We start from the raw sequence: 26772 nt of genomic DNA on the forward strand, positions 1-26772 counted from the left end.
AGCATGCGAAAACTCATGTCTCCATGAAAACATGCGGCAGATTAAAAGGCTTTCAGGATCACAATATTCCGAGGCCATCGAGAGAAGAAACTACGCAGAGTGGCACCTGGTAAATGTCAGGTTAATTACAAGACAAAAACGCTGAAGGGTTGAATATCATTGACCAGTCAACAAACACTGGCAGAGGCTAATGAGTGTCTGACGTTGTCTTAGGAGTGCTGCATTTTTTGCAATGAGTGTCATTTTAGATTTAGTTGCGGGTGAGGGTGTGGACATCACACCTTACTCAGTCATCAGCATTTTCATTGATTACATCTCATCAGTTTGTATGACACATACACAAAACTGAAGTCTGCACAATGCTGGTGTGTACTGATAGCCGTCTGATACAATGGGAGGGCATCAAAGTATAGCGTTCTCTTTAGTTACTTGTTTGTTTATTAAACTTGTTTTTGTAAATATCTGTTTTTACATTATATGTGATATATATATATATATATATATATATATATATATATATATATATATATATATATGTGTGTGTGTGTGTGTGTGTGTGTGTGTGTGTGTGTGTGTGTGTGTGTGTGTGTAGTTATCAAAATAAAACTGAAATATAAACTATAATTTAAACAAAGGCAAAATAGAAGGAAACATATAGGCTATATAGTAATTATATTTGTGTTTTATTCCCTTTTTATATTATATTATAATATAATATATTACTTTTCTGTCTTCTATTGATGTGTTTTTGTTTATAATGTGGTCCTGGAGAGTGTAATCAGTATAATTGTAGAGTACAGGCATCTCTTGCCTGCAGGGAGTCAGAGTAATCAGCCCTCAATGTCATTTCCTGTCGAACAGTCTGGATCTGAGCGCGCGTCTGCTGCTGCTGCTGCGCGAGAGTCCTGAGCGACCGCGCGCGAGCTTTCATCATTTCTGGAAATTAGGAGGATTTGAGAGGAAAAAACTTTTCATAGCCGTTTACATCTGATTATTTCTTGTTTTCCTTTAGAGTGGTGAGAAATAACAGGCTCTTTTTTTCTACTTTACGATGTTTTCTGTCAAGTTTTTTTGACTCTGAGAGAGTTTGAAGACGAAGATAAATCAACGCTGGAGTTAAATGGCGAGATAAATGAACAAATGAGGATCAGCGAGTGTCAAAATTCATGTAAATAAATAAACAACTCCAATACTTGAAATGAGAGATACATGAAGAGAAAGAAAAGACTTCCCCCCGCTAAACGGGACACTTGAAAGTTTGTTTTGCGCGAGTCCTAAAAGATGCAACATTGAAACAACACTGGTATCGCGTGACCGTTACGGGTAAGACGTTTGGACTGTTAAGTTTTACATTTCTGCCTCAGGTTTGTCTATAAAGTGAACTGTGGACACGATCAACAGGTTTGAGTGAGTTTTAGCAGGAGCGTGCAGAGACTCGCCACAGCATGAAAACACAATCACGGTTTTGTGTGCGCTGCACGATTCATGCAAGATTATTATAATATTGTTCGTATTATTTAAGTTTTTAGTAGTTATTAAGTAACTATATCTAATCTTTAAGTACATGTTTTAAGAAGCTAAATTAGTATTCATTTTGCACATTACATTTTAATTAAAGAATCTTTTGAAATGCCATCTTCACCACAGGAATGCCATGGTCTGATTATCAAAATTGTGTTTATTTCTTTATTTAGTTAATGACTTGATCGTTTGCACAAGTTTATTGTATCTTAGCGCACCATATATTGATAATTTCTGGCCATGTTCTACTTCATTGTGCCATTTTAGTTTCTTCTTCTTCAGCCAAGCATTATTTCCCATGCCGCTGGTGTTTTTTAAGTTCTTTGGCCCACTGACATGAGCCAAACAATAGGAGGGGAAAGCGATAGTGGGAACAAGGACAGCTGTGTGTTCGCAAGCTTTAGCTATGTTTTCATCTGTGTTTCTTTTGCAGGGTAATTTCTAGTCACCTGGCTCCAGAACAGATGTCCAAGGAGGACCACAGCCCCAGTGCCAGCATAACCGAACCTCCAGATGGAGCCCAACTGGACAGCCGGCCCCTGGAAACTCTCACCGTGCCATGTCCAGGTACAAAAGACACTGTTAGCAGATCTCTGGATGTGACTTTAATACATTTCTAATAAGTGGATCAGGAACACTTCACAAGCAAAAGCTAGTGAACTCCCTCTCAGGGTGTTTAAGGCATTATAGGGACACTTCCGACACGAAGGCTGTTCCAAAAGGTAGGCAACTAATTTATACTGCCTGCTAAGATCCCTTTTTAAACCAAATTATATGGCACTATCTTATGTATCCTACATGGAGAAGACAATCCCAGAATGCATTGCTTTGAGCTCAGTGAAAAATGACATGGCAACAGAAATGTTGATTGTAAATATATTCCATTCAGAACAATGATTAAAAACGCAAATTTGATAAATACAGTATATCTTTGTAAATAATGTGACGCTCAGTGTTTAACTGTATCAGACCATGCAGTCTGTCTTTGGTGACTGCCAGACATTCAAAATTAGGAGGCAGACGTCTGCTTCTCATCTGATCCTTTGCTGTGGTCAGGTCCATGCACTGCGATGGCGACAATGTAATGAGATTCAAATATACTAAGGTCAAGATGATTATGATTTTCTAAAACACTATTTTTTTTTTTTTTAGAAAAGACGCCTATTGTAATAGCTGTTCCAAAACCTAGTGAGCAACAACTGTAGGAAGCAACTTGATGTTGCTTCCTAAACTTTTCCAAACTTTTCCAAACTCTTTAAGATATATTTCACCCCAAAATAAAAATTCTCTCATAATTTAATCACCCTCAAGTTGTTCCAAACCTGTATGAATTTCATTCTCCTGCTAAACAGAAAAAAATAATTATATACAAAGAATATAATATAAGATATTTTGAAGAATATTGTGAAATTTTTAATGTCAAATAACTGTTTTCTATTGAAATAGAATGTATTCCTCTAATTGGAAAGCTGTATTTTTTATCAGTCGTTACTTCAGTCTTCATTGTCATGCAATTCTTAAATCCTTCTAATAATACAAATAATTTTAATATCATTATGATCATCAATGTTGAATGCTGCTTAACTTTTTTTTTGTAAATCTACAAATAAAACTGTTTGTAAAACTTTTGTAACATTATAAATGACTTTACTTTTGATCAATTTAATGCATTCTTCCTAAAAAAGCTAATTAGTTTCTTTTTGGTGTATTAGTGTATGCTGTAAATATATGTGTGTGTGTGTGTATATTATAAATATAATTCATTGAATCTTAATTATTTTTTCACTTGCATTGGCTATTTTGAATTCCCTTCCATTTTGGGTGCAGGCTCCTGTATGTAGGCAGTAGGCAGAATGGCAGCTCACTAGATTTAGAACAGAGCTAATAAGAGTAGACACTATTGTTTTTGTGCTTGGCTAGTGGAAGTCTGCAAACAGGACTCACAGTGCTAGTGAGGCATTTAGTGGTTTGAAGAATATGTGCTTTGCTTAGCTTTGGCATCATGCTTTGCAGTGAATGGGGTTCAGTGAGCTTTGGTTTGTCAGTAGGGCATTGAGGGTCTCTGAATTCCAGAGGAGGAATGAGCTTCTTGGAAATGTTCTTCAGATCTGCCGTACTGTCCTAGTAGCAAGGGGTCAAAGTTCCTGATTAGTCATGGTGCTTTATACAAAGGGCACTGCAGAATATGCATGGCCTGTGTGTACAACCAAAATTGTACATCTTTGGTCTGGGGGCCTGTGAACTTTTGTATTCACACATGTACGTGCGCGAACAACAAGTGGCTTTTAGCTCACCACCTCTGCAAACTGATACAGTCCTCTCCACAGGAATCAGATCCGCAGGCGGAGGCCTCGTATTTACTGAGGAAGAGGGCAAGTCCTGGCTCAATCCTCCATTTGCATAACAGTGCTGCAAAAATCAGTGAGCGTGTTGATTCCTGTGTGACTGTCACCATGGTAAGCCAGCCACAGTAAAAATTAGACCCCCAGGCATATATGCAATCTGGCCAATAACTGCTAATTAGATTTAGCTCTGAATTGTTCCTTCATATTTGAGGTTTGCACCTCAACATGAAGCACATTCACTTGGGCTTTGAGGAATTCTCGTCTCGGGGCTTTTAGACATTAGCTTAAGGTGTTTGTAGTTGTCTAAATTTAAATGTTCACAATTTAAAGGATGATGATTTTGCAAACGTTTTTGCTTTTTTAATTTTTAGAGTTAAGTCCAACATGATCTACACATAGTCGAAAGAACTTTATGAAAACACAAGCTTGCATGAGGCCCCCTGATTACAGATATGGCACCCGTCCGAGGCTGAACACTGCCTTCATTGACTTTCTGTAGCTTTGGTGCCATAGTTCAGTGTACAGGCCTGACTCACTGTGGGAGATGAAACATCCACACTAACTCCCTGCTCTCCAGAGCGCATGACTAAAGCTGTTTTCGCTAGATACACTGAAGGATTTGCTATTTCGAAAAATCTAACTTTTTTTCCTTAGGTTCAGCAAGAATTAAGGCTAAAGGCTTTTTTGTGTAATTTGAAACTTGACAAACTGCCAACATCTTTGATTCTGCTTGAATTGAGTTATGATTTGACAGCGATGACAGAGCTCTGTTTGTTTTTAAGCTTTATGAATGTGTCCACAGATCATGTAACAGTATTTTACATGATGAGCAAATATAACAGAACTTCATAGATTTATTGTAGATGTGGGAGACTGCAAGAGGACAACAAATTCCTATGATATCTGTGCATCTTGTTTTCATAGGACCATTTGCATTATCTTTTAAAGAGCTGTGGTGAATGGTGTGGAAAGCATTTATATGTTGGGGATTTAATTTTTTTTTTTTTTTTTTACAACTGCAATTTAGTGATAGACAACAATTTTAATAATCAACTTTGTAAAAGCTGTGCAGTTAATATGATAAAATAAATACTAAAAAAATACATAATTTCTAAATTAAATGAATATACTGTATAGATTGAAGGACAGTTTTTATTAGCATTTCCTAGGTTCCCTTTCATTTCTTAAAAAAAAAAAAAAATTCTCTAAGTGATTTGAGGTCAACCATGTATGTGTGTGAACCAAGAAAAATACTTTATTAAAATACTATTCTGAGAATGAAAACAGAACTGTTTAACTAAAGCCAACTGACAAATTCCATTTAGACACCTTAACTGCAAAAAGTATTGATTATTAAAGGGGATGCCTAATGCTATTCTGACTTAAAGTGTATTTACACTGCTAAAGAGTTGGTTTCTCATGCTAAACCAAAGTCTCAAAAAGTGAGTTGGACGTATGGCAGAGTATTTCTGTGCCAAAAACATTCCTTCAGGGTTTGTATAAGTTTTGTAAAGTTATTTTTTCGAGTATATCCCTGTATGACGCCATAAAGGGCAGAATTCCTTGTATGGGCACTTCTCCTGGAAGAGCACACGCACTCATCAACCAGAGCAAGAGCACGCCCATCAACGTGCCTCATTCGTTAATTCGTTAGCCATAGTTAATTTAAGTCAATAGGTTTTTGTTCCTGTTTTATTTATGTTGATGTCACAGCTTGCAGACAGTCACTACAGTTTAACTCCACCCACGGCACACCTCAAGGAGCTTGACTGTTTTTGGGGAGAAGCGGCACAGTTGTATCTTAGTGTCTTTTATAAAACTGATAAAACTAAATACTCTTTGGAGATATGAAGGATGCAGTGCTACTCTATAGGTACTCAAGATTAACATGAGATTGGTAGAAACTGTGTGTGTTACCGTATGTCCACTTTAAACTTTTTTTTTTTACGTTGTTGTTTTGAATGCTTAAAATTTCCTGTCTGTGGTTGTGTAGTAAAAAATAATTTATGTGTCACAATATTATTCTCTAAAAATATTTTTGGTGGTTCCTGTTTATGATTTGAAGTTCATTACCCCATGACAATCTGGGGGTGTTTTTGGTGCATCTTTATAAAGAAATAAAGTTTAAAAAAGACTTTTGTGGGTCAGCTAGAATATTTTAAACTTACTCGTGAAAGGGTTCAAGAGAACCAGGAGATGTGGCATGCCATGCATCGAAGACGCCAAGCCTTAAAACAGAGATACAGACCCCCCACTTTCTTCACACTGTTCTATCTCCTCACAAAAGTTTAAGTCAATAAAAAACCTATTGACTTAAACTTTCAAGCACAAGATATAGTGCTGTTAAATCCTCCCTAAAACCTCTTAAATACCAGACATTTTCTTTTTTAATGAGCTTGCAGTGTTTTTCCCCCTCCTCTATTGTACTTGCTAAATAATCTGTGAATTTGGATAAATTCCAAACAGTTCTTTGAAGCTTCCCCCCCTAAACATGTGTTTTTACTCTTGGCCAGTTTACAAGCCCAGATTAGACTCTATTGTTTCAGAGCCAAGCTAAGTGAAGATGTTACCATAGTTATCAGCAAGTCTCTTCAGAGGATCAGCCACAGACATTTGCTTAATTATTTTCCTTTTTGCTCCCCTAATTACATCCCTGAGGGGTCATCGCTAAAAAAAATTGTCAAAGTCATGATGGGCTCACAAATGTGTAACGGGGAGGATGAATGTGGGCTTTAAATGAGGGGCTCTGCTTTAATCCATCTGAGATGCTCCACTAAGTGGCACCACCTGTTTCCTGTAGCACTTAATGCAGTTGCAGTGTGTTGAGTAAGATACAGATGAATGTGAATAAATATGCAACAGTCAGTGGGGTTTTGTTTCTGGGAGCAGCATACTATATGACTGAGGTTGACTGACTCAAGGGCAAGGCAAAAATCAACCACATGGGTGCAACTCCCTGCATGTTCTGTTACATTTCACGTTGCGTAATGTTTTTAGGGAGACAAATATCCATCATTATGAAGACATGGTACAACACATTTGGATTATGCCATTGATGACCTGTTTTCACCCTCTATATTTGCATTTTAACACAAAATTAAGTGTTTAGCACCTTCTTTTCTCAAAGTCAGGGCTCGACACATCCTTTGGATAAGTAAATCAGTCATTCACATTTTTTTTTTTGGCATAATGTAATTTATTCTGAAGCAATAGTCTCATCAGTGCTCTATCAGGTATAACTTTAATCAGCATATTTGTGATATATGCCTTAAATTGATTGCTGTTACACTTTTTAACTTTATGAAGGACAATATTTTCCTAAACTGATTACATGTATGTCATCATTTACGTCTAATTCCTAAATTTTGTCAATACATTCAGTTAGAATAAAAAGACACTACATGATTGTTACCATTCAAATGGCCTCAGTATCAACAAACTCCATCTTTCCACAGCAGAAGAAACACAGACGATGCATTGAAAGTCTCATTTAGATGTATTTACTCAGACTGTTTAATGAAGATAAGAGGTTCCATAAATTCATATACTCAAAATTGCAGATGCATAAATAATGTTATTAGATTAATGTTTTACTTTTTTAACATACAAATATGAAATGTTGGAAAAATGCAATGATACTTTTAAAGTATCTTAAAGAAATTAAACCACCAGTAGGTGGTAGCAAGTCACCATCTTAATGAGTGAATCATTGATTCAACTGATTTGTTCAAATGGTTGATTCATTCAATAAATGAAGCAAGTGACTGTCTTTATGAATGGCTCACTGAATCATTGACTCGTTCAAAAATGCTGAATCATTCAGTAACGAAAGACTGTTGTGTGTTGCTCGGAGATGCGTGGCTGTTCTGCTGTGGCTTTGCCAAAAATTATCAATAATGTGTCTAAAATATAAGTCAGTTATTTAATATTACTTGTTTATTTAACTAAAGTTGTATAAAATCATTATCACATTTGCAATCGAGCTGAAAGTCAGGAAAACATCACTCTTATATAGAATAATTATCTTTTTTCTACCGTATGTTTGTTCATGTTTCTTTGTGTGTGCTGTTGTGCTTAAAGTTTTGATTTCTCCGCGAGTCAGACAGGCTGCACGAGCCTCAACTGACGTGACCTTGATACTGTTAATACATTATCCGTTATTAGTCACCATTTACACTCAAAGTAATATAATCAGAATCATTCTCCCCAAAGTTTTGGTGCTGCCCTAGTTATTATTTGTTATTAAAATTTTAATCAGGTTACTTGTCCGGTCGACAAGTAAAATTCTCTTTCACTTGCCCCTTCACAAAATCCACTTGTCCCGGACAAGCGGACAAGCGTTAATGTCGATCCCTGCAAAGTGATCTCAAAGTACACCAGTTGTGAATTTCAGGAACGTAGCCTGCAGCGTAGTTTCATTCTTTAGCGGTCGAAATTCCCAATGTATTCCTCTGTTCTCTGTGCCCCGTGGCCAGCACATTGTTCCAGATGCCTGCAGAGCTACAGCGGACCCTGTCTGCCAAACCTGAAGCCGATGATAATATTAGCCTACAGCTGCATAAAATCGACCTAATTTTTATGCCTTTCATTTCATCTGTACTTTTTTTCTTTTACCTCTCCCCCTTGTTTTTCCCATCCTCGCATTGTGCTAGCATGATATCATCCTCGGTGGATTTTAAAGAGTGATGGTTTTAATTAGGCAGGATAATGACAAGTAATTAACTCCCAACACAAGTGGCCGGTGCACTGCTCCTCTAGGCCCGCCTTTGAGATTGCCTGATATTTAACAGTTTTCTTTGTCGTGTTATTCCAATACATTTTTCTCCAGGCACACTCTGAACCGTAAAGATGCAAGTTTTACACTTCAACTCTGCAAATTTTCTCTGGATTGAAAGGGATAATATTTTTGCTGCTGCACAAGAGAAAGTACCTTTTCAAATGGTGTAATCTCTTGTAGTCCATTAAAAGCTGAATTTACAGTCATCGCTGTTAGGGGAGGTCTCATCGAGTCAAAGGAGAAGTTCTGGATACCAGAGTTGGAGGAAGTTCTAATTCAAGCATGTCTCTCGCCTAGTCTTAAGTTCAGCTATTCCACTGAGATGTGTAGGGGTGTGAAATATTTCTAAGTCTCTTGTCAGTCTCTCTCTCTTTCTCTTTTGTCAGTCTCTTCTGAAAGAGCATTAGTAGGGGCACAGAATAAAGAAAGGCTGGGGTTTGAGGATTGAGACTATTTCAAAGTGTCCCTGTAAAGCCACATGGCTGCTCTAATACCAGACCTCATACCTGACTGCTTGAAGATTATAGAAAGTCTCAATGTGTGCTCCCAGACCTCAGGAGTAAATAAGGCAAAACCACAGAAAGGAGAGAAAGAGATTGAGAAAAAGAGAGACACTGAGAGAGATGGAGAACTTTGAGGCAAGCAGAGTGACTCAGAATCAGCCATGGATGAGTGTCTTGGCCTGGTAACTGGATGTTGTACACACCTGCAGAACATTCGTCATTCTGCTCACTTGATAAAGGTGAAGTGTGTCATTTTTTTGGGGATTTTATACTTTATACTCAAAACATCTGCTTTTGTTTTCCACTGAAAAAGACAATCACACAGGTTTGAAATGACATGATTGATGTCGTTTTCATTTTTGGGTGAACTAGACATGTTTGCCAATGTACTACAGAATATTGCTTTAAAACTTCACTGGGACTGTACCAATCAGATGCTGATGTACATTTTTCCAAGTAATCTTTACCATAATACACCTCATTCCTGTTGTACATTAAATGCAGTGCAATGCATTTAATTCCATAACATCTTTATGACCATTACCCACATCCTATATTTTTATTCCTATGTTCTTATGTTGTTTACTGGGAAATGTATGTGCTGTGTTTACAAGTCAAGTAAACTTTCCACACATTTTCTGCCTCTAGGCTCCACACATGTTTTGTGTACAAGTAATATCCTATAGACACACCATAGTCCATCACATTTTGCAAATTTGTATTTATTTTGTAATGTACTTGACCAGCTCTAAAACAACTAGTGTGTCTAAAGCCCTAGATCGTTAACCCAGAGATCTGATTTCGCAAACGTGGCGTAATTGCTGAGATTTTTAAGTGCGGGTTCTTGAAATTCCTCACCACATAATATGGAAGGCTGAGCTGAAACTCTGATGCCTGCGCAGTAAATCTCCCCTGCCTGCTGTACGCCTTGATTATGATGAGGAATTAAAGCTGTGCCTTTGATAACTGCTGGGATCCAGTTGCTAATGCTCAGTGATCCACTGCAATGGGAGAACAGAAGGAGCTGACACACGCTTCAGTGCCAGAGCGGTATATAAGCAGACTTCTATTCAGTAGCGTTACTGAGGCAGGCTTCAGTGGTCTATGTTTTAAAGCTAAAATGGTTCATAAATGTGATCCCTGTCTGTCCACAGCTCCAGCGCTGCTCTAACACTCACCCACATCAGCTTATAACTCTCTGGACCCTGCAGGTTTTACTCTCTCACTTTTCCCTTTCTTTGTCTCTGTATTGCTTCACTCTAATAACTGAGTGTGTATTATAACACAGCTTTCTGGAGTACATTGATTCTGATTGGTCAATCACAGAATTTCATTGTCAAATATTTTGAATAATATTTTGAAAAAAAATAAACTGCTTTTTGCTTTATAGGCTCGCACGTTCTGTGTCATGGTTAGAGATAGATTTTGGGGACTTTTGCTGCTGTTATTGTGACACTTTCTGCTCTGTCAGCAGCTGCTTCCAGATGTGGACTTACCAATTCCAGCTCCTTCATTACTACACAGCCACATACAGGATAGGCCCAGGGGTCTACACAGAACCACAGGATGCTTTGAGACCTCAGCAGGCAAAGTGTCAGGGGATATTTGTGCTGCTGGCATGAAGTGTTGCAAACAAGCTGTACTTTGTCATTGAAGTTGAGAAGCAGAGAATGTTGACGTTTCTGTGAGCTATGAGGTCAGGCCCTGACAATTTGTCTGTTGTTGGAGTTTTGTTTGAGGAAATGGGGGATGGAAGCCCCTCGTGAGTCATCTTTGTTTGCCTGCTCCGAGGTAAAAGAGTTTAGTAGAGAAAATAAATAAGAGCAAATGGTTACAGTTCTGTCAGCAGCTGATCTGTCTGATACTGATAGGTCAAGATCCCTGTCACTCAAACTCACCCCTCTCCCTTTTTTCTCTTTTTCTTTCTGGCTCTCTTTTTTTCACCAAGGACTTTTACTATAAGTGCAATATTTTTTTTTTTTTTTTTTTTTTTTAAATTGACTAGTCTTGCCGGAGCAACTAGTAAAATAATTTATGCAATGACAAAACTCCATTATCAGGTTAGTTTCGGGTTGACCTGACACTGGTTGGACATGGTTTTTAATAGTTGAAAAAAATAGATTATAAACTTTTGCAATGACAAAAACAAATAAACATTAATTCTATAACTCTATGCAATGACAAAAAGACATCAATTTGAATGCTGTATCTGCAATGCTTTACAGATCAAAATAAAACCTTTCTGAGAGGGTTTTACCATGCAAAACTCCTAATAGACATTTGTTGGATGACTAATCAGTTGTCATCAATCTTGACCCTGCTAATGTAATTTCTTTAAAAAGGCAATCCTCTTGTCAACAAAATTATAAGATAGAAGTCCTTCGGCACATCACAAAATCACACAAAAAAGGTAGAAACTAGAGTCTGCCAAAATCAAGTAAAGCAAAACGAGGCAGAGAGTCACTAAAGGAAATAAACAGAGAGTAGTGGACTGATGTTCCACAAGAGATGCTGTGTGTTTATCAGACTGCCAGTAAAGCCCAGCTGGCTTCCATTTGGGTAGGTATGGGACAGAGCAGAGCTCCGTTGCACTCAGTTCAGCTAAACACAGTGCTTCTCATCCCTAAGACCCAGTCCTGACCCTCTTTGATGTCATGCTGCTCTAGCCTCCTCAGACAGCCCTGTATAATTACATGGCCTCATAATAAGACCACTTGGCTCCAGCGCTAACTTATAAAACACAGACACACAAACACATGCTGCTGACTGCATGAATGCGCTTTCACAGATACTTGAGCACAGCGTGCATGCAAAGTGATGATCTAGCAAAATAGCGGGTGCAAATATAAACACATTTCCAAACTGAGCATCCACATTGTACTGTTGTTGCTTCATGACACTTTAGAAATGGATATGATGGTGAAGCCCTGTGTAAATCTCTGTATAACTTTTTTCTTTCTTTCTCCTCTGTTTGTGTTTTTTGGCCTCAGAGGGAATGAAACCGGTGAGCAGAAAGCACAAAATTCAAACACCCCACCCATGGAAAAGACAGGAGACGTGGAGAATGGCAACAACAACAACAGCTTGTCCCAACTGGACCTCACTAGCACTCCTGGCAAAAGTATAACATGTAAGCATGAAACAATTGGACTATGTTACCCAGCAGCCATTCACAGATTGTTTGTACTTGGTTTGTCTGTTCCATTGTTATGGAAACAGATGAAACTATGAGGAAATTAGGACTGACAACACTGGCCAGATGGACAGAGATATTAAGGTCTCTGTTATAAAAGATTCTGGGGCCTTGTTTATAAAACGCACATACAATTTGATTAGGATTTGATTCTATATTCTGTGTATTTCATCCTATGTCAAAAGAGAGGAAAAATTAGGATTTATAAAGGCAAAAAAATGCTGTAAAAATGTCTTATTCCTACACCAACATGCATTATTTATTAAAAAATGTTCAAATGTAAAGATGAATAGACAGAATATATGAATATCACAATATGCATTAATTAATTAATTAATTAATTACATGCACAAATCAGCAACTGCTTTGTTTGAAAACTTGTTTCTGCCATTGGGTAGAAAAAAAAAAACAATTGCGACTTTTCATCTCACAATTCATCGTACAATTTTTTTGAAAATCTGACCAAAAAAAATAAAAAATCAGAAAATCTCAATTCTGACATTTTTTTTTTTTTTTTTTTACAGAATTGTGTGCAGATGAACTGTGATTTATTAAGTGGTATGGATTTATTTTGTGTATGGATGTTTTTTGAATCATTAATAGGAACATTTTGGAAATTTTTATAGGATTATTATACACACATAATTATAAATGAGGCCTCTGGTGAATTTGGGTTTGTCAGTGAAATCTTTCTGTATTGCCATATTTGTAGGACGTTAGAGAGGACAGGAAATGGTGTGGAGAATGGGATCAGGGTTTGACATCACCCATATAGTATATCGGTGCATCATCTCAATAGCTCAGAGCAAGTGCACTAACTGCAGGGCTCTGAATGATAGTAAAATCTTGAGCAACAAATGTTCTGGAGATGAAGCAGTGACGTGTGTACCAGTGCTAAGGAGTCTGTAGTGTGTCTCTGATTGTGTGTAGATGTAGACTGGGTGTGTACTAGTCAGAAGGCTGTGACTAAGTCTTCTGACTAAGGGGTAGATTGTTGATGTGTCCTGTTACTGAGCCACACCATCACAGTCCCCTCTGGGACAGCATACCCACCCATAACCTGAAATAACTACATACACATAATGAACACATTGACTAATCACACACTCAGCTGTGTTCATTTTTATCTACTCGGTGTATTAAATACATTCATAAAACAGTAGAGCAAAGATTGTAAAATGCAGGGTTTAAGAAATATGGCTGTAAGAACCCAGACATGTCACGTCACTGTCACTTTTTCTCATAGATTCACTTTGGCAGGACAATGACAGAGGGTCTCATGTCGGCTGAAGTTGGTTAAGAGGAGTGTGAAATGACCCATACTTGCCTTATTTAATAACTGTGATTTGATATTTATGGAGGTAACTGCTATTGTTGTGATGTTGCCTTGGCAACAGTGCCAGGTGAGTTATAACATTGTGCTTTTGGCAGTCAATGCCAGCTTTCTTATTGCTCTCCAAGGCATATATTGGTGATAGTGTTTCATGGTCTTTCAGCTTACTTTTCGCATTAATATTATATTAATATACAATTTAAAAGAGCTTTTTTTTATTTTAATCATTTTAAAATGTTATTTATTCCTGTGATAGCAAAGCTTCTTTTTTCAGCAGCCATTACTCAAGTCTTTTGTGTCACATGATCCTTTAGAAATCATTCTAATATGCTGATTTGGTGCTCAAGAAACATTCCTTATTACTGTTGATAATGTTAAAGAACAGCATTTCTATTAAATATACATTTTTTGGACCTTGTAAATGTCTTTACTGGCACGTTTGATAAATTGAATGCATCTTTGCTGAATAAAAAATGTAATTTCTCAAACAGTACTGTATAAAGCAACTAATATTTCACATTTGTATTTAAACTCAAAGGCGTGATTTTAGACACAATCTGAAAATTTCCACTGATGGCTAAATGCAAGCTGCTTTAGAAGAAGTCATCAAAGCCCCATGTCACTGGTGCTTTTACCAGTTATTGCTGGGAAAAAAAGCTGACTGTGATTTCCTGTAAGTGTTATTCCATGATGAATAAATGGATCTGTGCAGGACCCCAAAGAGACAGCCATCACAGCCATGAGCATGTTTGCACACAGTCTCAGGTTATGTAAAACTTACCAAGAATAAGTATGCTAAGGACAGGCCCTCACTGTGTGTGTGGTATTTGAGGTCGTGCTCTGGTTGTCCAGTTTGAGCCTGTGTTCTGACACATTCCAGACACCTACTGCTGCTTATTTACAGGAATAATTGTGCTGGGGCGTCTACAGCTGGGCTCTGTGGCCATTTCCTCTCTCACCTTCACCTCCTCCTGGAGACCATTACAGTACATCTGAGCATGCAACCAGCTAAACTTTATCTTGCAGGAAACCGAGGCACAGACTAAAAACAAAATTGGTTGCAGTGGTTGCAAGTACCGTGACTGCAATTCTTGCAGAGACTTTGAGAGCGGAAAAGCTTGTAACATGATCTCATTGTCTCTTCACAGTCTAGCAACAGTTAATTTAGAAAAATTATGTTCACTTAAGTTAATTGTCTTGAAGGCATGTGGATTGTGATCACACTAACCTGGTGGATGTTGACTGCTCATATGGCAATGATACTGAAAGCACAGCTCATGTTTGCCCACTTCCACAAATCTGTGACACCTTAGTGTGTCATAATGTGTAGATTTGGTTTGATGGTACGACATTACCTGTCTACAAGTTCCCAGTAATGAGCTGGGTGAGGTGCAATGGAGACTCTCTACAGGCCGATTTGTGTAAATGCTTGGCCAGCACATCGGGATGTTTAAGACCCCACAAAGACCCAGCGTTCCGCGTCAGTAACAAGAAAACATAAAAAGGAGTTTATGCATCCTGCATTTCTTGGCTTTTTGTTCCTTGCACATTTTTTAAAATGGCCATAAAAAAGGCAGCATTACGATTGCATAACTAAATGGACATTTTACAAACTCTAGAGGTCTATTGGATAGAACGTAGCATTTAGTTGTGTTATTGTTGCTGGAAAGAGTGGAGGAAGTAGAAAGAACCATAGGCAAATAGAAAATAATGCTAAATCAGGTGTTTGGTGACTATAAGCCAAAGCCACTAGTGTATGAGCTATTTATAATGCAACAATTTTAAGAAAGAAAAAAAACGAGAGGAAAAAAAAAAGAAATAGTTAACTGAGTGGAAAAGGAACTAGAATGGTGCCAAATTAACAAAACAAACAAAACAAAACGATTCCCATAAACTATTTTCCCAAAACAAAAATGTGAAAAATTAAAATCTTCGGTGCATATGACACCATATATAACCTACTCTACATACACAACACAAGAAATACAAGGGTTGGCGCACACTCCTTGCCTAGTGTGATCTAACACTTGATAACTACAGGCAATATGTATATTGTGCGACTTGCTTACCTGTTCTCTTTCCCCCAGATCAAAGAACAATAACTCTTATAAACCTTAACTGTACAAAGTCAAGTGGTCGATTCTCAAATTCACAAGCAATCACTTAGCACAGGGTACACAACACAAAACACCCAAGAACACACACTGAACTGCTCAGTAGGCATGCTGATAGACCTTTAAATCAGCAGGGCTGCACCGGATTGAATTCCTTTGACAGGCTGTGAGAGTGCAGAAAGGCTGTAAAAATTCACTTTTTTTTAGTTTGAATCTGTGTCTAGTGTGATTGAGAAGTGGAAAAGAGAGTGAAAACATGGGTTCAGGTCTTCTAGCAGAGTCTGTGTTGATGTCATATTAGTGGAGATTGCTTTTACAACACCATTTGTTGGTTGCTTAAAAAAAAAAAAAAACTGCTCACTATCCATCATTTTCATTAATATGCAGTATTTCAAGTTCTGGTAAATATATTTATATAAGTATTGCAGAAATCTAAGTAAGAGACTATTTGGTCTTAAAGATCGAATGAACTTCTATGTGACCGTTTCCATAAGAGGTGCTCTTTTGTTTCAAAACCAATACATGGCAACTAAAAGGCAAGTGATTGTTCTGTCAACTGGCCTGAAACTCAGACATTGGCCCTGGGCCACTCGGTCATCCTTATGTTGAGCCCTAGGGTAAATTTAAAGACATGGCTTTTCTGAAGAGCCATTTCATTTGCCTGGGACATCTGGTTTTCAAACTCCCCCTGTGTGATACAATAACATAATGACAGTAATCAGTACTGGCAGGCTAGACTGTTGTGTTTGTTTGTGCATCAGTACAATCACTCATCCCCCTCATACACTCTCATTAGCAGGAGCATTTCAAGATATTTTATCAATGCATTACCTCTGAACTGATCAAGTGACTACCTCTCAAATGATTGTCAGAAGGCTAGCTAGGAAAATTATGACTGGGGAGGTCCATATACTGTATAGGAAAACGGTTTCTGAGATGGCTTGATAAAAATTGAAATTGGTCAGAGAATGGTCTCATTGCATATCCTGTCTCTCAGTCCCATTCTGGCATTTTTATTGAATTATTCAGCTTCAGCAGGGCTTAAAGCTCAGTTCCTGTGTCTCACTCATCACATCGTCTATTATAAGTGTTCAGAGGGGAAATAAATGACTTAAAGGAAGAGGGAAAAATGCAGGCTTAAATTACAGCTTTAAAAATTCTCTGATTAGAGTCTTCATCACTGGAGATTGTCATTGAAATGAGCTCAGGCAGAACGGGATTAAAGACTACTTGGTCTCTTGCGAACATACTGTATGCTGTATTTTTTGTTTGAGGCCACCCTGTAAAATTTGGCTTTGCTTTTCAAAGAGCCATATCATTTATCCCTTGCCACATTTGGATGTTTTCTTTTTCTTTTCAGTTTTACCGACAACAGGCGTCCTTGTTTAAAAAGTAGGGGATTTCCATTTCACTGGTGTGAAGATATGGTGCTTTTATTTGCACCATCTGTCCTACACATTATTTTTATTTATTTATTTATTTTGTGTCTTCAGCTGAACATTTCTCAGTAAGAACAGATAATCATTTATGTTTGAAAGCTTGTTGCTCTTGAAGATTTCATGTGTTTGTGTTTTCATTTTGTATTAATGAAAAAGTGCTGACTCACTGGCTTCTGTGGTCCTGCGGGTTTTAGACAAAAGATAGTGTTACTCATGGCTGTTTGGATCAGTGGGGGACTTTAAATGAGGTGTTATGGGAAACCAGGGGCCCTGGGCAGGGAATTTAAGGTGAGATAATGCAGCTGACGTCTGGGGGTCTCAGGGGCCCAGAAAGCCACATGTTCAGATGATATAGTGGGTCCTGAGTGATCTGCACACCTAGAGAAACTTGACATCTCAGGCCTGAATTTTGCATTTTAGATAAGGATAGAATGGGTGATGCTAAGAGCTGCTGATCCATGTGCTTTATGGATGATTTTGGAAAATATATAATTTTATGAAATATACTTTTACATTGTTTTTTTGTTTTGTTTTTTTTTTTTTTTTTTTTACAAGCAACCTGAGGATGATTCACCCCTTATCTGAGTGTCCCCACCCGCAGATGATTTCAGACTGCGGAGTAATGCACTGAAGGACTATTATTTTAGCAGCGGAAGACTATTTAAAGATGAGAGAACTTCAGTAAAGCCTCTCTGAAAGATGAAGAATTGTTTCCCTTTTGATTTTCTTCTTGTCGTTTGTCATCAGCTTCACATCCACACATCCATTTCTTGACACTCTCACTCTGTCCATCTCTCCCTTTTTTCTTGTGTTCTGTGGGTGCATGGTAAATAATGAAAACTGATTGAATTAATAGAAGGTGGACATCCAGTCTCTTTCAGTATTGATTTACCTACAACCCAACAACGACTTCCTTCACCATAATCCTGACTAGGATTTTGTGTTCAGTATGTGAAATGAATATATGGCAATGTGTCAGAGCTTTGAAATGTATGTGAACATGTCACGTTTTTATGCATGTATATGAACTTTGTTTTGAATATGAGACCACAAGACATCATAGTTTTGCCCTCTGATTCTCAGCAGAGAAACTTCTGGCTTCTGTAGAAATTTCTGTCTTACTGGCAGATGCCCAGGAGACCAACTGACGCTGCGTTTACTGCCCTAAACACGAATGCACACAAACAAAGTTGCATCCCCGAGTCAAATACCTCATCCAAAAACTGCAGTCCAGGATAACACAAATATGCCCCATGTTATTGTGGATTCAATTCATGACCACCAACTTTCCAAAAAAAAAAAATTAAAATAAAAAATGCCCACTGGTTTTTATATATGTTTACACCCTTTAACCGCGTGTGCACTTTTATTTAGGTCAAAAAAGTCTGAAATGCTGTGGGTGTAGCTCAAGCAGTGTACAATACAGCGCTGTTCCAAGAGCCACTAATCTATCTATTTAACCTTGAAATAGACACTCTGAATGCAAGTTTGGATGAGTCACTGTGAAAACAATGTGCTCCTGTGAAACAGTTTCTTAAGAGTATATGTCTGAACACAAGTTTTAATCTTTCTTGAAAATGTTTTATTTTTCTCTGGCTGGATTTGAAAAGCCATTGTGTTATTGTCCAACAAGTTTTTTTTTATTTTTATTTTTTTATTTTTTATCTCTCTGAGCCATCTTGTGAGTGAGTGAGCCACACTTACAAAAGAGTTGAACTTTCATTTCATAAAGTAGCCTTCATCACACGTTTCATATTCACACTTAAATGCATTTATTTGTGCATTGCTATACCATCACTTGAGTTTTAGTGTGAATTATTTTCCTTTGCAAACACTCCTATAGCAATATCCAGATATTTACTGAACACTACTTAGTGAAACTACAAAGCATTTGTACTGTATTTTTTTTTTTTTTACATAAGTAACTTTAGCAAACACAGATCATCAGACAATATTTAGTCAATAGTTATGTACAGAATACTGGTTAAAGTGTGCTCTTTCTGGACCATAATGTATATGGGCCGCAAAATTTGTGTACCTTCATCTCTGTGATTTGTAAGAACCACTTATTTAGAAAAGAGATGCACATCTGGGATTCTGTGTTAAAAGACATTTATGGTTGTTAATAAACACAAACTCAATAAATTAGAATGTTGTGTAAAAGTTCATTTATTTCAGTAATTGAACTCAAATTGTGAAACTCGTGGTTTCCTGAGCATTCAAGGGATAGTTCACTTTAAAAAAATAAATTTTGGTATGTTTTAGCTTACCTCAAGGGCATCCAAGATGTAGGTGTCTTTGTTTCCGCAGTAGTTTCAATTTTGATATTTTTAGGTCAAACTGTGTTTAGGTCAAACCAAATCTTGTCTGTCAGTCATTTAATGCAGGTCTATGGTCACCACCTCAAAGAACATGCACAGAGAAGTCCAAATTAAACAATACCCCATCGTAAGTACACATTGATGACCTAAGACACGAAATGAGCGGTTTGTTTGAGAAAACGAACAGTATTTATATTGTTTTTACCTCTTGTACACAACCACGTCCAAGTGATCTGAGGGTGCGATCTGAGGGCGCACTGTTGGTCCATTGTGTTTTTTTTGAAAACCAAAGTCACTGCACCCGTTTACAAATTAATTTTGGACCACTTCATGCTTCCTTCTGCTGACCAGCTTTTTGAAGATGCTGATTTCATTTTCCAGCAGGATTTAGTACCTGCCCACACTGCCAAAAGAACCAAAAGTTGGTTAAATGACCACGGTGTTGGTGTGCTTGACTGGCCAGCAAACTCACGAGAACTGAATCCCATAGAGAATCTGTGGGGTATTGTCAAGAGGAAAATGAGAAACAAGAGACCAAAAAATGCAGATGAGCTGAAGGCCACTGTCAAAGAAACCTGGGCTTCCATACCACCTCAGCAGTGCCACAAACTGATCACCTCCATGGCACGCAGAATTGAGGCAGTAATTAAAGCAAACGGAGCCCCTACCAAGTATTGAGTACATGTAAAGTAAATGAACATACTTTCCAGAAGGACGACAATTCACTAAAAATGTTTTTTTATTGGTCTTATGAAGTATTCTAATTTGTGGAGATTGGTAGGTTTTTGTTAAATGTGAGCCAAAATCATCACAATTAAAAGAACCAAAGATTTAAACTACTTCAGTCATTGAGAAACAAATTTATTTAATACACAAGTTTCACAATTTGAGTTGAATTACTGAAATGAACTTTTCTATGACATTCTAATTTATTGAGATGCACCTGTACACTACTGTTCAAAACTTTGGGGTCAGAAATAGTTTTTAATGTTCCTAAAAGAATCTTATTATGCTTACCTAAGACTGCATTTATTTGATCACAAATACAGTAAAACAGTAATACTGTGAAATAGCATTACAGTTTAAAATAACTGTTTTATATCTTAATCTGTTTTAAAATGTAGTTTATTCCTGTGATGGCAAAACTTAATTTTCAGCAGTCATTACTCCAGTCTTCAGTGTCACATGATCCTTCTAATTTGCTGATTTGGCACTCAAAAAAATATTTATTAAAATAAAATCTTAGTTAACCCATACTTTTGAAGGGTAATGTGTTGTAAAGGTAATATTATAGATGCCCGACCACAGTTGTGCTGTGAACCTCTCAGCAGCTGGTGGTGATGATGTATTTCAGGTTTACTGACTTTTTCTCTGTGTATGAAAGAATCGCAAAGAATCACACGGCTTCAAATGTCAGATGTATCTCTATGGTTTACTGTAACTTTTTCTGAAGGGCTGATCCTTCAATCTAGAGCTGGCAAGCTCAAGATTATACACAATAATGCCTGGCAAACAATGGGGGTGGAAGTTCATTAGAAACACCCCACCAATCTAACACGGAACATATGGACTCAAGGTTGATGTTTACCCGCTTGAAAGAAGAATCTGCTTTCACTTCTGAAGAAATGCTAGCTTTTAGTCTTTTCATAGACTCTGACATTTAATGCACTTTATATAAAGTTATCTTTTAATAACAAACTTAACATCTGGAGTAATGTTTGAAATGGCAAAATATCCAATCGGAATGAATTTTCTTGCGGTCTGACCTCGGCCAGGCTCCAACACCAGCACACTGTGGGCATGTGTCCACTCAGCCATTATCTAATGTAGCTGATTGCCAGTTCTGTCTTCTGGACCTTCAACCATCAACCAACAAACTCTGTGAATAGAACGAGGTGTGTTTGTGTATGTTTTTCCTGGACTCTGTCGTGTCCACATGCCTCCGCATGGGCACCAGACGTATTCCTATGAACCCTGGCTCTCTTAATATTCCCTTCAGTCGTTTGTGTGACCTGAAATGTGCGTTAAGGTCAAGAAAATGTTTAGTGCAGCAATAAGATGGGATTAAATACTATCATCATTCACAAAAAAAATATAACAAAACATTTCACATAAAAGATCCATTAAGCCTTTCTCTGTTTTGAGGGTTTATTTCCTTTGGCTCTGAAGGTCTGCATTTCACATAGTTTTTCTTTTTTTCCAGAATAATTAGTCTTTCGCAGTGCTCAAGAGTAAAATATATGAAGTGCTGTAGACTGCTTGCCAAAGTCAACTCCACGAGCAGTTTGTGGAGGAACACTAGAACATTTGTAGGCTGTAAACTCACAGGGAGACTGTGTCTGAACTTCAGAACGCCAAACGTTTGGCCTCATCCTCACACCCAGTGCACAAAAAGACTGACGCTGTAATTATAACTTAGCTGATATGCATCTCCTTTTGTTTTCATTACCTTGATCTGGCTGCAACGCTGCGTATCATTGTGCTCACTCTTTTGTTTTCAATGGCAGCCTGCATGGATTGTGCTTTTCAAACAGTTGTCCCCCATACGGTGCCCAGATTCAAGAGCTTAACTGAGTATTTGTTTAATCAGTGCCTGTGCCCGAAACAAAGCATTTATTTTTAATTAGACCTGAAAAATGTTTCAGACTTTTATGAGGCATTCGATTTAGAGAGAGTGGCTGCAGTCAGAAAGTTTGCAGATACCGTATTTTTTTAGAAAATAGGTTGCACCTGGCTGTAAGTCACATTTCATTATTATATTCAGAAATAATGTAAAATGCCAATAATTAAAAATAAATGTTTACAAACATAAACATCATAAACCATTTAGTTCCCCTCACTCCACAACAAATCCTTTAAATGTAACGGTCTTTAGAACAGAACAGGAATTGTAATCGTAAGTATAAAACAAACATAAATTTTAATGGCATTCAGTATGAAGAGCATTTATCATAAACGCCAAGTGTAAACCAATTTATTTAAAGCAAAACTTTGAACTATCGGCATGTGTGAATTGCGCTATACAAATAAATTTGTGTCCATGCACCGCTCCCATTAATCTCTCAATAATTAAAAAATTAATTCAATATTTTTTTGGAATATGTTACAGCATGTTTATCAGATGAAAAAAAAAGTATATTTCGGAAGTTACATTAGAGAAAGTAGGCTGTTAGTCTGCTGCATGTTTCAGACTCTTTACTGTAGAGCTTGATTATTGCATTTATTTTAAAGCCATCCTCTACTATAAAATCTCTGCTGTTTGGACCCCTAGATGTCTGTGGTTTTATTTCATTTTCATTTTCATTTTCGAGGCACACAGAAATGTTTCCTGCAACTTCTGCTCCTTTGCTTGATTTGTGTATATTGTCTTGTCATTTGCTCTCTGTGGGAAATGAAGCGTAGCGGTGATCTCATTTTGGTTGTTTGTTCCTTTGTGTACTCTTCCTGCAACTCTGAAGCCATGATATGCAAATCTATTCTGGTCTCTTGATCTCAGTTTATTAATTCCTGTTTCTTTGTTTGTTTGCTTGTCTGTTTGTTTTGGACTGTTTTTCTTTGGTCCTTTGAAGCTGGTTGGGGGGAAAGCCATCACACTGAAACGATACAGAACCAAAAATAAAGGAAACATTATGAGTAAACAAACTGTAGAAGAGACAGATGAAAATGATAAAGTAACTAAGACAGTGAATCTGAAATCATGAGCCATATCATTGTGTCTAGTCATATCAACAGTCTAGACCCCATGCTCACTGCCGACCAGCAAGCATCAAGCTGATATTGTTAACACATGTGCTTTTCCCGTCAGGACCCCTGTCCCTACTGAACACTGAAGGCTCTTTCCCAGAAACAAACCCTACTTTGGAATAAATCTCAGTCAGGCTTGCCCTTGTTTCCTCCTGTGGTTGACCTGTTGAAAAAAGTAGGACTGGGAGATGAATTGAATTTGCTGGTTTTGTTGGTGATTTATAAAATTAAGCAACATTGTGATTTTTAATGTGCTTTTTATATACTCATTAAGTTTCCTAAGCCTCGTTAGACTAGTTTTGTGATCTTACACATATGACAGATGTTTTAATAGTCTCTGATTTAGAGTAGCAAAAAGTTCACACTTTTTAATATTTTTAATTTAATAATAATAATAATAATTTAGTAAAAAATATATGCAGGTAACTCGATTTTTCTTAAAATTAACTTTGTTGACTCTTTCGATTTTAAAACGGCTGTAGCTCAGTCATTTTTGGTGCGATTCCAACAAGTTATATATAATTCTGAAGGTATTTAAATGTAGAATATGAATCTCATTTTTGAAAATTTTCTCATTCCGACTGATTTTGCTAGCATGGGTCAAATTTACAATTAAGCACACTACCTCTCCCTTTCTGTACAGTGGGATCTTTAAGTAAAGTTCTTGGGTATTACACAAGAATCTGCCTCAGGCACTTTTTTGAAAGATGATTGGTACATGTGAGGAAATAGTTAATTCCATTTGAAGTAACAAGATGCTAACAAAGTCTTCTAGCCACAAATATGCAGCTGCTGTTTTTCTTTTACACATCCTTAGGCTGCAAAAGGAGAATAATTACACAGCAGCAGAAAAAGCTGGTATAAAACGCAACTATAACCCTGCTCACCTTTTTGTCTGTTCTCTCTCTCTCTCTTTCTCTCTCTGTCTCAGATCAACCTCAGGCACGATCTATGCCCATACACCCCACGCTATCTAACTCGACTGAAACAGCGGCGCTGCTGAGGAGAGACAGCAAGCCGCACAGCAATGGGGTTAGAAACGGAACCTTTTCACGAGCCACCTCGTCATCCTCCTCATCTTCATCCACAGCCCATAAAAACCCCAAGAAACTGCAGTCGAACCCATCCATCAACAGTCAGAGCAGCAAGAGGAGCAAAGGTAGCTCCAAATCCAACAGCTCCCAGATCCCCACAGAGGCCCAGGATGGTGAGTCAGACCTCACTGCACAATAACCGTGATTGTTTGTACACTTTTCTTTCATTTGCAGGAAGTTTGATTGACGGAGATAGCCATCACTAGCCAATGAGATTTCTGTTGTGACTAACTTTCTGTGCTGTGTCCAGATTGCTGTGTCCACTGCATCCTGGCCTGTCTGTTCTGCGAGTTCCTCACACTGTGTAACATCGTGCTGGACTGCGCCACATGTGGCTCCTGCGCATCAGACGACTCGTGCTTCTGCTGCTGCTGCGCTTCAGAGGAATGTGGCGACTGTGACCTGCCTTGTGACATGGACTGTGGCATCATTGACGCGTGCTGCGAGTCTGCAGACTGTCTGGAGATCTGCATGGAGTGTTGTGGGCTGTGCTTTTCCTCCTGAGACTCCGATAGGGGGCGCTGCCTCTTTCACTGATTTGGGACTTGGGAAGAAACAAGCAAAGAATGACATCCGATGTTCTGGAGTGGGTGCAAACCTAGTTGGAGTTGTGAGTTACAGTCTAGTAGCTTCCTTTTGAACTGTCTTGCTAGGAAAAGGGTTAGGGCGTCATACACTAGTGGTGATATTCTGCAATAGTCTTTATACATATGAACTCTTTCGGGACTGGTTTCTGCTTAAAATGTTTCATTGAGTCTACATTGGCATGATGCTGAATACAAAAACATCCAAAAGACTTATGAGGCCACTGAGAAAAGCCAAAAAATGGTTTGTAAATGTCAGTGTTTGTTAGTTATTTGAAATCGTCTTAGTGCCAAACTTTTGATAAATGCACAATCCACAGCCATCCAGTGGTTTAAGAATTCCACAATAATGCACACCGTAAAAGAGCTTGAATTGCAGCTCAGATCTGTTGTCGAAAAACAATACAGTATCCTAAAAGGAAGATTTATCCAAAGATCACATACACAATCAACACTAGCGCTATTTTGTAACATTGTTCCCAAATATCACCTCTCGGTACGCACACTTACTGTAGAACACTGGTGTAGTCCTTTGAAGATTACAAAAGCCATAAACTGTGAGTGTGAAACTCATAGATGTATGCGAGTGGGAGAAAGACGTCTATTTAATATATGGTGCCATACTACAGTTGTATCTTAGATTGTATATAAACGTGAAAAGAATCATGTCAGTCTCTACATTTGGTCATGTGATGTTCTTATTCTCACTCTTTCTATCATTTTTACTTCATCAATCAATTTTCTTACATACTGGAATATTATACTGTAAGCGGTTGTGAATTGCTTCCGTAATTTTTTTCCAATGTGAAATATCTGTCTTGTAATTCCAAAACTTTCCATTTAAATCAGTTGTTTGAATCTAAATGTTAAATTTATGTATCTACCTATTGTTTTTTTTTTTTTTTTTTTTTGATGTAGTAAATGCCTAGTGTTAGCAGTATTATTTTATCCTTTCAAAAAAACAGGTTTCCTTACTGTCTAAATTTAGAGCAGCGCATATGTAGTCTTGAGTATCAACAGCCCATAATATAAATCATAACCTGTACATAATGATCTCACAGAATGATGGCGAAAGCAGTGCGTTGATTTGAATTGTTTACATTTTAAGGACAAATCTCTATTCTTGCTTGCAATAAAACTGGAGTAGACAGGATACTTTTGTAACTGGACAATATTGTACAGTAATGGAATAAAATAACAGGATAAAAGAAATATATCACTGTTATACGTGGTGGTGGTTTTTTTTTTTTTTGTATTTTTTTTTATAGCAAGGAATCCAATTGTCTGGCATCAGAGGTCAACCTCCAAAATGTATCAAAGGCAATGGTTCACATAATTTAAATTTAGTTTAAACTTATTTTTAATAATAATTAAAATGCTAAATAAATAAATAAAGATGTACAACATTAAACTGACACCATATATATATATTTTTTTGGTTTATTTTAATTACAGTACAAGTACCAGAAGTACATTAAATTATATAGGCCTTTAAATATTGTCTTTAACGAAAAAAGGCCTTGAAGTCAGAAAAAGTTAAGAACCACTGGTCTAAGGTCCTTTCATGCTGGGAAATACATCAGTTTTCTAAACAATATCTGCTTTATTTGCTTACAACGAATCAGATCATATACAGTGGCATCTTGTTAGCATTTGTTACGTGTAATCCACATATTTTCATCTTATTTTGCTATTAGCTGTGTGAAGTTATGTGTAAAAGACTGCTGTTTGGACAGGCATTGCCTTCAACCTCTTTTCTGTTGCCCAAGAAAGCTCTGTGAGGCTTGGGCAACAGAAAACAGTG

The 26772-nt window shown here is 37.5% G+C and overlaps 1 protein-coding gene across 3 annotated transcripts; it reads left to right on the forward strand.

The window, feature by feature from the left end:
- The first annotated feature begins 822 nt into the window (after positions 1-822).
- Positions 823-26383, forward strand: LOC109085177 (myoD family inhibitor). Of its 3 annotated transcripts, XM_042766283.1 has the most exons (5): positions 823-1323; positions 1955-2088; positions 12139-12276; positions 24222-24497; positions 24635-26383. In XM_042766283.1, exons 2-5 carry the CDS (start codon positions 1986-1988, stop codon positions 24886-24888), a joined length of 771 nt encoding a protein of 256 aa, XP_042622217.1. In that variant the 5' UTR covers positions 823-1323; positions 1955-1985; the 3' UTR covers positions 24889-26383. The 3 variants fall into 3 exon arrangements, with proteins under 3 accessions (XP_042622217.1, XP_042622218.1, XP_042622219.1); XM_042766284.1 differs by lacking the exon at positions 823-1323 and having other exon boundaries at positions 1954-2088; positions 12137-12276; XM_042766285.1 differs by lacking the exons at positions 823-1323; positions 1955-2088 and adding an exon at positions 2119-2243 and having other exon boundaries at positions 12137-12276.
- Positions 26384-26772: the final 389 nt, after the last annotated feature.

This window comes from Cyprinus carpio, chromosome A11 (assembly GCF_018340385.1).
Source record: "Cyprinus carpio isolate SPL01 chromosome A11, ASM1834038v1, whole genome shotgun sequence".
In the NCBI taxonomy this organism is placed as follows: domain Eukaryota; kingdom Metazoa; phylum Chordata; class Actinopteri; order Cypriniformes; family Cyprinidae; genus Cyprinus; species Cyprinus carpio.